The sequence below is a fragment of the Protopterus annectens genome, chromosome 3.part1 (assembly GCF_019279795.1).
Source record: "Protopterus annectens isolate FY-2018-M chromosome 3.part1, PAN1.0, whole genome shotgun sequence".
NCBI lineage: Eukaryota > Metazoa > Chordata > Ceratodontiformes > Protopteridae > Protopterus > Protopterus annectens.
The window spans coordinates 1319859995-1319873664 of NC_056732.1; the positions used below are offsets into that span (position 1 = coordinate 1319859995).

Below are 13670 nucleotides of genomic sequence, written 5' to 3' on the forward strand. Positions count from 1 at the left end.
CCCTCATTTTCAGCTTTGTCCTTCATTATTTTTGGCTTTTTGATTCTTGAGCAAATAAATTGCAAGGTATAAGTCCTAAATCCAAAGAAAACTAAGCTAATGGTATTTATACCTCCAAACTAGCAATTACACTAATGCAAATTAAAAATATTATCAGGTGATGATATTAGGATTAAGCTAGTACAAAACACATAACTACTGGATATAACAATTAAGCACACATTAAAATGTGAACCCAATGTGTTGTCAATAAAATCATAAATTATATAAAATCAAAAATTTGCTATGAGGCCTTGCATGTAAGACTATAGTTGAAATGTGTACTCCCTAGTCTCCTGTATGCCTCATTAATTTTGATTAACCTACAATCCCGTCAGCCAGCTAAATTGGGTGCCTTGGCTAAGATCCATGAATTATTTCTTTGCCCTTGCACACATATTGGACAGGTTATGGGAATTTCCAATACTATTTACATATATTTTGATGGCTTGGAGAGGGTATAAGACTAAGACAGAGTACCTCACAGTGTCTTCTTTGAGAGCCTACTATACCTCAGTATTCCTGGTGGGAGGTGCTACAGTACCTCAGAATGTCTTGTGTGATATCCTACAGTACCTCAGAATGTCTTGTGGGAGGTCCTACAGTACCTCAGAATGTCTTGTGTGATATCCTACAGTACCTCAGAATGTCTTGTGGGAGGTCCTACAGTACCTCAGAATGTCTTGTGTGATATCCTACAGTACCTCAGAATGTCTTGTGGGAGGTCCTACAGTACCTCAGCATGTCTTGTTTGAGAGCCTACAGTACCTCAGTAAGCCTTGTGGGAGGTCCTACAGTACCTCAGAATGTCTTGTGTGACATCCTACAGTACCTCAGAATGTCTTGTGGGAGGTCCTACAGTACCTCAGAATGTCTTGTTTGAGAGCCTACAGTACCTCAGTAAGCCTTGTGGAGGTCCTACAGTACCAAAGAATGTCTTGTGTGACATCTTACAGTACCTCAGAATGTCTTGTGGGAGGTCCTACAGTACCTCAGAATGTCTTGTGTGATATCCTACAGTACCTCAGTATACCTTGTGGGAGGTCCTACAGTACCTCAGAATGTCTTGTGTGATATCCTACAGTATCTCAGAATGTCTTGTGGGATGTCTCTCAGTACCTCAGAATGTCTTGTGGGAGGTGCTACAGTATATCAGTATGTCTTGCGGGGGGATTATTACAAGACCACTGTTATGTTTCATTCAGTGCCCTATCTGCCAAAATTAATTGCAACTGCATGGTCAGTAGTGACTTGAATATTATAATGTTAGAGGTAGGAGTCCAAAAGTGCTGTGTCTTGCCTCCACTCCTGTTCCTGATTTTCAAGGACTAGGTATTACAGACTAGTCAGTGTTTGGAACACAAGTAGTTTGGGGAACACAAAGGCTGCATTTTAATTTCTGCAGGTTCATAGGTTCATAGGTGTGTAGTAGGCTAATGGCCCTGGAACCTTTACAAGTCTAGCCCATAGGATTAGCATGCAATCGTGCCACCCGACCTTATTTCCCAGTTCCTCTGTTGAGTAGAGCCACTGGAGTGATCCAGATGACAAAGCATATGGAGTTACAGCTTCTGAACCCCAAAAACTAATTACCTTGGTTCATTATTCCATTTTTTGCCACACATTCTTATTCCATTTTTTGCCACACATTCAAAACAAAAGTAGGAAAAAATGATACATACATATGTGCTTCTATGTAAACATCATTTACCTATCATCTAGACTGACTCACTTCTGGTTGTTCTCAACAATCCTTTACTTTCTTGGAACTGTTGTTTACTACTGCAGAACATGTCAGGTATCTTTCATAGACTATGATAGCACTTCTCATAGATTTGATTTCAATACACTTTGAACTTTAAGTATTGCATATAGTAGCAGCTACTACCCTTCTATTTATACCCATGTCATGTATCATGCAGAGCATTGTTACCCTTCCTTAGTGATTACTTATCATCATGTATTTCATTCATTTTTCATCTTGTACTTTAAATTTTGATGTCTGCCTGAGTTATACAAGTGAGAATTTCATGTCATAGGACTGCATCCATACAAGGCTTCTTAGACTAGTGGGATTTATCATGCAAGCAAATTTAGAATATTTAAATAAAATGTATGATATTGAAACAAATAACATGCTATGCAGGTGCCAACACAGGTCACACTACTGCTCACATCACCTATGGCTCAGGTAAGTAAAATCCATTCTCAGGCTTCTTAACATTAGAGCTACTTTTACCACTAGAAGCATGATGTATTTTGAGCAGTAATACCAAACCTGTAAAACCATTTTTCTAACTGCATGCATTTCCTGTGTAAGAACTTCTCACAAACAAGATTTTAAACATTTAATGTTTTGCTTATGCACCTCTTTGATAAGAAGGATATGCTGAAATCAGTCATTTAAAAATCAAAACTTAAAAATACTGGGATAAAGTAATTCCAAGAAAGTATATTTAATCCCCTAAGTAAAGCCTCACAAGTAGTGAAATTACATTTTGAGGCTGACTTTCCATTTGTCAAACTGCATGTATGTAATCTTTTGTTCAGTTTACAGATAGATTTCAAATGAGTATTGTGCAGTTCTGTACAATAAAATAGGCAAGGAAACAATCAAGAGTGACATTTGACATGAAGTTCTAGAAACCATTCAAGAGCAAAAGTGAACATGAAGTTCTAGAAAACACTCAAGAGCAAAATTTGACACGAAGTTCTAGAAAACATTCAAGAGCAAAATTTGACATGAAGTTCTAGAAAACATTCAAGAGCAAAATTTGACATGAAGTTCTAGAAAACATTCAAGAGCAAAATTTGACATGAACAACCTTTCGTCTTTTAAGATCACTTTATTACACTGTCAAATCCATTCAGCTTTTCAGTACTAAGTATAAGATATTGAGTCTTAAGTATAGTTAAGAACATGGAAACAAAGTTGCCAGATTACAGACATTAACAGGTTTTACGTTCCACAAAATAAAACTGTAACTTACCCTGCATTGTTGTTTTGGTTGGTTCTGAAAAAAGTGGAATGAGCAAGAGGTAGATGAGGTAGACGAATGATAGCATATTGTATCGGAACGCACAGGCTGTGAAAAAAGTGAAACAGACAATTACCTACTAAATATGGTTATATATCCAGTAAAACCAAACATATTCATTAATTACTAATATATTAATATATAACTATGCTATCCTGGACTGGATAATTCTTTTGTTAGTCTTTTATAGCTATAATCCTTCACAGCATTCTTTATAAATTCAGCTCGATTTTGTTTCAGTGTGCATTTAGTGGTCACAATTACTGCTGTAATATATAAATATTAGTGCCTTGTATATATCTGAATTTCCTTTATTCCTTTCTGGAGCTGACCTGTCACACTTTCTATAACATTTCAATAAAGGAAGTATATTGTGTTAGACAAGGAGATCACGGATACAAAGGAATTGTGAGGACAATAAAATTCCAACTCCGGCGGTTATTTGACAAACAAATGGAAAAAAAAACAACAACAAAATAAACTGAATTCATGTTCTCCCCAAATGGATGTGGCCATAAAGTGAAACAATATTTTGATGGGAAAATGCTCCCCATAGTGTCTCCATGAAAGTTCTATTTTACTTGCTCTCCAAATTCTATTAAATTCTGAAATATAACAATTGTGCTAAATTGACCAAAATTATAAAACATAAAAAAAAAACTACTTGAGGATTCAAACTACAAGAGGTAGTTTATAGATTTACTCTTATGACCTTTATGTATATGAATACCTTCATTTCATTCTAGGCAATTCAGATTTTGCATACCTGTAACTTCCAAGTATTATTTTTTGCTCATTTTCACATTTTACACCTCTTCCAGTATGCCACTTTGACAACACAAAGTAATCCCTTAATTATTTTGTTTCCTATTTGCTGTTTTATGTGCACATTACCAGTCTTAAGCCTACAAACCCTTTACACCAGCTTTGGAGATATGATATATGGTATAATCATCACATCGATGTGACTTTCATTTTGGTACACTAATAAAAGGATCTTTGTGGGTTCTGTTTAAGAAGCTTTATTACATACAAACACGTTACTACTGTTGACTATTGACTCTAACTTAAGTAACTTATATACGATTAATGACTACAATCATGCATGCTTACTCCTTAACTGCTTCTACAAAATGGCACTAAGGTTGTGCACGTGTGCAGGTTATATACGTGCACATACAGCCTCACATGCTTCTTAAAGATACAAGCACACACATTTTATACTCTGATCTACAATCAACAATCACAGTTGCTAGCCTGGTGTCTGCCGTCTAAAAGCATTTACTTTGCACCTTACTAGTCTGGCCTATGCGTGTCAGAATCTACTCTATTACTGTGTTTGATTTCAGTACTGCCAGTAGTCTCATATACACACTCTGTTTCCTCTCTTTTATTCCATTCTCCTTTCTATATAGTTTCCAGTGTTGCTGAAGTTAACACCATTAACATCATGCTCTCTCGCTCTTTGTCTGCATTTTTATTTCGGTATCTTTTTTTGAATATCATAAGATTTTCTTACTCGCAGATTTTTGCATCTTCTTTCAAATCCCAGATGTACTCATCTTGTCACCTGCAACATACTTCAGATATGTCAAGGTAAGGGATTCAGTGAGAAAGATTCAGATTTATTATCAGAACAACATTCAGTGGGCTATACCTGAGTTAAATTCAGCAGCCCAGGTTACAGATGCTACATATGCATCTAGGACACCAAAACTGATGTGTGAAATGCTGAGGCAGTTAATCAAATCCAATACAGTCCATCATACAACTGATTTCTAGTACGTTATTCACATAAGTTTGAACTGACTAGTGATCCCAATACATTACATTATTTCAGCTACAGATATCTCCTGTGCTCTGTAATTTTGCCAGACTACTACTTATCAGGACAAACTATGTGTATATGTATATACCTAAACAAATATTCATTTGACTTCTTATTCTCAAATATAAAGTAAACATTCTGACAATCAGATGACAAATCATGCTCAGAACAATCTCACTCATATGCATCATTGACTTCACAAATGTTTGTGAAAAAAATAATGAAGTACAGTACTTATTTGTACTTTTTGTGTTACTGATCTTACCCCTGTTTTGCCTCTAAACATATCACTGTGAATTGCTTTAGATTGCACTGCTAATAGTAATTGTTTTTTAATTGTAAACTAAACTGTTATGTATACTTAAACTGTCTGTAACTGGAGCTTTTCTCCTCGGGTCTCCAATGAAAAAGGGTCCCTGGCCCAGCTGGACTAACCCAGTTAACAAATCTCAACAAATAAATAAATAAATAAATATGGTACTACTAAACACATGATGATACCACACTGTATTCTCACAAATGACATTGTTCTTGAGAGCTTTCAAATGATATTAAGCACTTCTCTTAAAAAAGGTATCCAGACACTGATTTATACAGTCGTGTCCTCTTCTCTCAGATAAATTAAAGAAATATACTCTGAGTGAAGTCATATTTTACTGGCATAATACAGCACATAACAAACTAATAAATGAACGGGTGCTTACAGGCTTGCCAAACAGCTTTACTACAAAGACTCTGATTATGTGGCCTCTAAATACTAATGTCTGTCTTTGTCTGGGCCAAGTCAGTAAGTTATTCACAGGATGCTGAAAAGAGATATTCATCACAACTTCTGGCACTAATTATCAGAGACATTGAGTTACCAGACTCTCAGCCAGCATTATGCCAAACATGAGATTTCTAAATTAATTTGAATTTGACCACTGTATGTCCTTTTGCCCTCTGAATTCACTGCCACTTCACATTGGTGGGTCTCAAGACAAAATTTTTGTTTATATCATCCTTATAATTCTAGGTAGAAATGTGCCTCTTAAAGCTATGGTATGCTTTAAGTTTAAAGTCACTATATAAGAAAAAATACCTTCAAAAGCAAACCTATAGGTTTGTAACAAACTTTTTTCCGCAGCTACTGGTTCTTGATTAAAAATGTGATAATTTTTGATTAAATAACATTTTGTTCTGTGCATAGGAGAATATTTTTAATGTATAAATATGGATTAATGATATTGGGCCTTTACTATTTTGGGAAGTTTTAACTTATCCAAGCTTCTAAGTATCCAAACTTATCTTATTTAACATTTCAGTATAATTGTTTTGACCTAAAATAATACAAAAGTAACATATGAATTCCATCACTAAAACAATTGTTTGTGCTTGCATATAGACACACACGCGTGTAAGCGTGCGCGCACACACACACACACAAACACACACACATATATATATATATATATATATATATATATATATAGACACATACGTATATATCTATATATATCTATATATATATATATATATATATCTATATATCTATATATATATATATATATATATATATATATATATATATATATATATATATATATCTATAGATATATATATATATATATATATATATATATGGGTCCACTTTGTAATTTTGAAACTCCAAAACCTTGAACATCAAAATCCCAATGCTCACATCTTCGACATTTTGGAATCTTGAAAGAAACAAAACAAAACACCCAAAACAATACAACTAAAGCAATCACGGTTTTGCAGGGGTCAAGTCCCCTTTCACCCCCATGTGGGGGCTGTGCCCCTCAACACCCCCTGCTACTTAAATATACCATATATATCACTACAATGATGAGAACAGTAAAGTTACCGTTCTGCACTGTCGGGCGATCTCAATTGATCAGTTTCGAGATTCCAAAACTTTGAACATGTGAGCCTCGGGATTGTGAGGATTGTATAAAATCTAACAAGAATGATAATTTTTTCATGTTTCTCTTATTTCCCCTTATGTTGTCAGAAATCAAACTTTTTGTTTTCACGTTAAAAAGCAGTTTTAAACGTAAAACAAGTCATTAAAAACTGCTTTGGCACTGCAAAATACTAAAATGATAGATTCCAGTAGGGAGAAAAAACATTTTTTTTATAACGTGTCTTTCCTATTTGCTCTGCTAATTTTTTTTTTTTTTTTTGCCTTACCTCAGAATAAGGAATGCAATCTCTGCCTACAAATTAGTGTCTGATTGTTTAAAAGCCACAGGCTTCATGGTAAAAATATTTCTTAAAGTACTAGGGATATATGATACATAACATAAGAAGCTGTATGACAAAAGTAGGGAACGGTTAAACCATTGTGCCCATATGGGGATTTATTCTGGTTGGGAGGATCTGTGTGACAATAAGAAGGGTTTACTCTGAGTAACTGATAAACACTGCTGTGTCCATGAGGAGATTTGTTCTAGTAAAGAATTGTCATAGCAGGGAAGGGGGTGTTTTTCTGTTGGTAGATGCAAAGCCTGTAAGCTGAGCAAAACTATAGCCGATGAATTATCTGCAAAACAGATACAATCATTGAATCTGCACTGAACTCTAATAAGGCTTGATCAGGAGAGATACAAAGCCACTGGTCAATACCTGCAAAAGCAGATGTCCACAGTCATGAACAGCCTCCCACCTCACCGTGAAACAAGAATGCTAGTGGAACTCTAATGAAACTGCAGTAGGAAGACAATGTGGAGACCTAGCAGGTAACAATAAATAGGTAAGTGGCTTGAGGTAAATGACCACAAGACAAGGGGGTCAGAATTACTTTATTCCATTTAACTGGGGGTTCAGTGAAGACATGTATGGACTTGGAAAATGCTGATGCCTAAAACTGCCAGAAATTGAAAAAAGAAATCTTGGACAAGGCTGGACCTTCACCTGAAGCATAGCCCCTTAAGTTAGTCCCTTTAGTTTCATAACTGGATATTCAGTATGCACAACAAGATACAGTCAAACAGCTGACAATGCATATTTGGAAACTCTGGCTAGAAAATATTATAAACAATGTAAGTAAAATTCTGGAAATCTTGGCTGTAAACACATTTAAACACATTCTAGAAATGTAAGATATTGAGTATTCCAATGCGACATTATACCTTCTAAACAGAAAATTGCTTTAGTCAAATGCCTGTTGATAATTGAAATTGCAACCCCTAAGCCAGCTTTACATGCATCAATGGTTAATAACAAGCCTCCATGTAAGTATTTTCCTTTGTCTGCAAACAAATAAGAATGCGACCAGCTGAGTTGCTTGTTTTGAAATGTTCAGCAACACATTACAAAGTACTGCACGGTGACTGCCAGTAAAATTTTGCCTGTTAAACTGTTAATGCAAGCTACACCTGAAAACATGATATGCGTGATAATGCTTAATTTTTAGGTATTAGAAGATGAGTGGTCTGCTTTTTGGTAGATTAAACAATTATAGAAAAGAGAAGGGGTAAGGGAGCTGGAATAGTGACTTAAGTTTCGCCAAAGCAAAGAGTCAGGCATAAGGAGATGCAGGACATAAGGAGTAATGCAAAAGAAATAAACATTGAAGGAGACAGAAAGAAACCATAAGTACCCTTGGTGGAAGAAAATTATTTTTCATGAGTTGTCTTTTAAGATCATGAACTATATGAAGGGAAGAATCCTGCACTTCCATTTATAAGAGAAGAGGCCATAGTTATACTTCAGTTGGTCATAGCTACACTTCAGACTAGAATACTGATGGACATTATGCTGACTTGGCTGATCTCCAAATATACCAAGTCAATTTCAAAAACTCTCATTGGAAAAAATACAATAAACAAAGCTAGTGAATCTATAGCAAGAGTAAATTGGGAAACAAAGAAATAGAACACACCACTTCACCCCCATTACATGTTAATCAAAGAGAGGAAATAGACACTGAGTTAGTTGTCAGTTAAAAGGCCATTTAGAACACTTTCAATGAAGTATGTACATACGCACATTTAGGCTGCTGTTTCAGAGTGGAAAAGACAAAAGCTAATATTTTAGCTGTAACAGCATGGTATTATGAAGGATATACAGAAATGTGCAGATTTTGTTGAAAGTGTCATGGGAGAGCATCCAGCACAGGGTTTATAATCCCATTAATTGGTTTACCCACAGTGATTGCCCCATCTGAATTAACAGCAATGGACATTGTGGGTCCTCTTGTAAAATCAAGCAATGGCCACTTGAATATGGTGGGAATTATGATCTATGTTATGAAAGGCTTCAGATGTGAATGACAGAAATAGACAAACTGCTGCTTTATCTTCTCTTTGTTGTAAGGGAAGCACCCCAAGCCTCAAGTGGATTTACACCATTTGAACTACAGTATGCCTCCCATCCCTGGTGACTGCAACATTTAGAAAAATAAACCTGGGAGGAAGAAAACACTCTCGTCAAAAGGATATAATGCCTATAGTAAGAGAATATATGGAGAGAAAATAGGAGATACAACAGATAGTATATAGTAAAAATGATCTGTTTGGGAAATTTAATTGAGGAGATGAAGTATTGTGTTAGAGTCCACTGCTGACAATAAATACCATGCAAAATGCTAATGGACATTTGAAATTGTACAACAATACATAGAACCACACATAGAAACACATAGCACACACCTACATTCACGGACGCTCTCAATAAAAATCTGCCCAAGCAACAGAGACCTCCCAAGCTGAAACGCAGACAACCACCACCCCCCAACACTAACCAAATGACACATAGCCCACAAAATAAGTGTGCCACTCAACCTCAGCCCATAAGGCAAAACAATGTACCCAATACACTAGTCATAGGTGACTCTGTAGTGAGGTACATTGATGTCCCACTCACCAGGCTAAACAAGGAGATAGTTACTGTCAGCTGCCTGTCGGGTGGCAGGATCCGCCACATAATGCACGAACTCAAGTCAGTCCACAACAAGTACAAATATGACTGTCATTATCCATGTTGGTGTGCATGACCTAAGATGTACTTCCCTGGACTACATGAAAAGAGACATGGAGGAGCTCTCGGATCTTGTAGCCCAAGCAGGTATAACCCTAGGCCTGAGTAGCATCCTGCCATTGCCCAGAATGATACCATAGTACAAGGACAAAATGACTGACTTCAACAATTGGCTAAGCTTCTGGTGTCATTCTAAGGGGATCCAGTATCTGTCTGCCTGGGACGACATGGTCAACAGACCACAATGCTTTGCCAGAGATGGCCTGCACCTGTCGCCCCTGGGATTCCGGATACTGGCTAAGGCTCTTGCCACCCCTATAGTGCCTTTTTTAGGCAAGGTTCAAATGCTAAATTCATCAACGTAACAGGTACAAGCAAGCAAACTCTGAGGGTAATGCTACTCAATGCTAGAAGTCTAAACCTCACTTGAGGCACTCCTTAAAATGGAGAACATCAACATCTGTGCAGCGACAGATACCTGGTTCAAGGCTCTAAAGAGCACCCCTGCGTTACCAGGCTATAATTCATACCAAACCTTTCGGCCACCTAACCTAGACTGAAACACTAAAGGTGGAGGCGTGTTCATATTCATTAAGGATATCTACATCTCCAAGCTAGCTGCTCAACATAATGCATCCGAAATTATCCAAGTGCAACTAACACTGGGCAAGACTGCAATCCAGGTTGTAGCTTGTTACAGATCCCCCACCATGCCCCAGGATTCCCACTCTTCATTTCTTAAGATATTGGAAAATATTAAGGTGCAACACAATATCTTAATCATGGGCAATTTCAACTACCCTACCATCAACTTGGAAAACTACTCATGTACAAACTCATTCGCTCAACATTTTCTGGAATTCATAAATTCCAATGCCTTGGGTCAGCTTGTCCACACACCCACCAGGGTCAGCAATATCCTGGACCTGGTCATTACCAATATGGGTAATCGGTGTTCCACACCAGAGGTCATCTCCTCGCTGGTTAGATCCATCCACAAGCTAATCACCCTAGATATCCATATCCCACCCCCACCTCCCATTAAAGAAACCACAGTCAAATACTACTCCAAAGCCAACTTCATGCTTCTTAAGACAGAAGTGGCAAACTTCATGACACCCATGAAGATGGAAAATAGAGGTACAACTGCTGAATCTTACACAATTGTACTGTATAAGCACATACACGAGTGCATGTATCGTGCCATCCCCAACAGAACCAAGATGCTATCCTCCAAAAAAAGGAAGCCAATCTGGTGGTCCCTTGCCATAAACAAACTGTACAACAGAAGGAAGAAGCTGTTGCAAAAAAGAGTAAAATCCAAAGATTGGAGGGACTCCCTGGTCAGCCTCAGCAAGAAGCTGAGATCCCTCATAAAATCCTCCAAAGCCAGTTAAGAAAATAAAATCTCCACTGATTCCAAAGACAGCCACAAAGCATTCTACAGCTATGTCAAGAATCTCAATGGCAACACTCAGATCTGCTCTGAACTACAGCACAATGGCACTAAATATACAGAACCAACCGATGTTCCCAACATCCTGGCAGATAGGTTCAGTGCTAACTTTACTCCCCTCTTACCCTCCAAAGGGCCCATCTTAATACTGGAAGAATGCAAAGTCCCTGTAATCATGAATGAACAAGTAAAGACTGCACTGTCCAAAGCCAAGAACACAGCATCCATGGGACCAGACAACATCCCAGGCTGTGTACTGCACGGACTACAGAACGAACTGGCACCCCACCTAAGTACCATGTTCAATCATAACCTCACCTCAGGCTGTGTTCCTACTGAATGGCGCACAGCAACAGTTATCCCACTCCACAAAGGGGGTGCCACCACGGACCCCAGAAACTACCACCCCATTAGCCTAATGAGCCTGGTCTGCAAGGCCATGGAATGTATCATCTTGGAGCTTATAAACAAAGATATAGGTAACCTCCAAACCCTGGACCACATAAGTTTGGGTTTGTAAATGGTAGATCATGTCTGCTAAACCTGATTGACTTCTTTGAAGCAGTCACTTAAGCCGTAGACGAGGGCAAGGTAGTGCACACAGCCTATCTTGACCTCGCCAAGGCTTTTGATACCATCCCCACTCTGGAATTATTTGTAAACTCATTAAACTGAGCATAAATCCCTATGTCACAAGATGGGTGGCCAACTGTCTCACTGACAGAACCCACACAGTAAAAGTAGCCGACTCCAAGTCTGACTTCAGACCACTGAGGAGTGGAGTACCACAGGGTTCAGTCCTGGGTCCTCTCCTGTTCAGCATCTGCTTCTCTGAAGTGCAGGCCAACACAGAAGGTCTTTGGCTAACAAAGTTTGCAGATGACTGCAAACTGGGAGCCATAACAGAATCACCTAATGATGTACATATTCTACAAAAGGGCCTCACAGAGACAGATGCTTGGTGTCAAAGTCATGGCCTCAAGCTCAATGCCAAGAAGTGCATTGTCATCCCCTTTGGGAAAAACTCTGTATCCATAAACTACCACATAGGCCGTTGCTCACTAAACACTGAAAGTGTGATAAGAGATCCCGGGACACAGGTGAACAGTAGTCTCTCCTTTGATGACCACATCACCACAGTAGTCAGGAAATCCTTCTACGTGGGACACCTCATCACAAAAGGGTTCTCCTCTAGAAAAAAGGAGGTCATTGTTCCTCTCTACTCATCCCTCATTAGACCCATTATAGAGTACAATGTCCCATTTGGTATGTATCTCACAAGACACATACAATTGGAAAGGCCACAGAAATTCCTCACTAAGAGGATTACCTGCCTCAAACAGATGCCATATGCAGACCGTCTCAAAAAACTCCAGCTCTACTCTGTCGCATATCACTTACTCAGAGGCGATCTCTGCCTAACATACAAAGCTATGTCAAACTCAGAGCTGATGGACATGTGACACTTAAAAGAAATCCGAATCTCTCTGAACCACATGCTCCAGAGACCTAAACTTTGTCATCACAATAAACAGAACATGCTGGAGGGATAAATTCCTGTCCCAGAGACTTCCCATACCCTGGAACAAACTACCCATTCATGTCAAGTTATTGGCCCTCTTTAAGAAAGATCTTGATGACTGGATAGGAAATAGAAAATTCACCCCGGGGATCACTTCTGCGGCACTACTTGACAGGGGGATAGGAAAATAATTTTCTTGGGTGTCGAAAGCTAGGGAACCTTTTTGGCTAGGCTTATATAGGCCCCAGGGTTGATAGCCTAGCACCTACCTATAAACCTATAAGTAAGTGAAGTAAACTGTAAGGTGAGAAAGCCTGAGAAAAAGAAACCAGAGTTACACCTCATAAATATTCTGAAACTTTGGGGAAAATTGGTGTTTCTCTACTAAGCCTGCTTGCAGAAGTTAAAGTTTCCATTTCATGTTCTTCAAAATATGAGAAATATTATTAAAGTCTCAGAAACAAGAAATAAAACTTGTTTAGGAATGAGGACATATTCTCAGAGCTGCCTGGAAGAACCAATTTAAATCCAGGAAAGCATAGAAACTGTGTCTGGTAAGTATCGTTGCTGTTAAAGAAGAATTCCAAAGTGAGAAGAATGGTCCCACTCTATTGGTTTCAGGCCTTACCTTCCTATAATATTTAGTAATACCCTATGCATAAGCTAGACACATTTATGCAAACAGTGTGCAAATATACGTTTCTGTACACTTTGTTCCTATACAAAGGCTGTCAAATTTATGTAAAAACTGTGCACATACAACTTTCTATACACTTTGTTCCTATCCAAAGGCTGTTGACAAAT

The 13670-nt window shown here is 38.0% G+C and overlaps 1 protein-coding gene across 1 annotated transcript in view; it reads right to left on the reverse strand.

The window, feature by feature from the left end:
• Positions 1–13670, reverse strand: part of PIEZO2 (piezo type mechanosensitive ion channel component 2) — a gene marked incomplete in the record, with an annotated part of 2710318 nt that overhangs the window by 2255822 nt on the left and 440826 nt on the right. Inside the window, 1 exon segment of the mRNA XM_044067359.1 lies at positions 3030–3125. Within this exon segment, the coding sequence (XP_043923294.1) occupies positions 3030–3125 (96 nt within the window).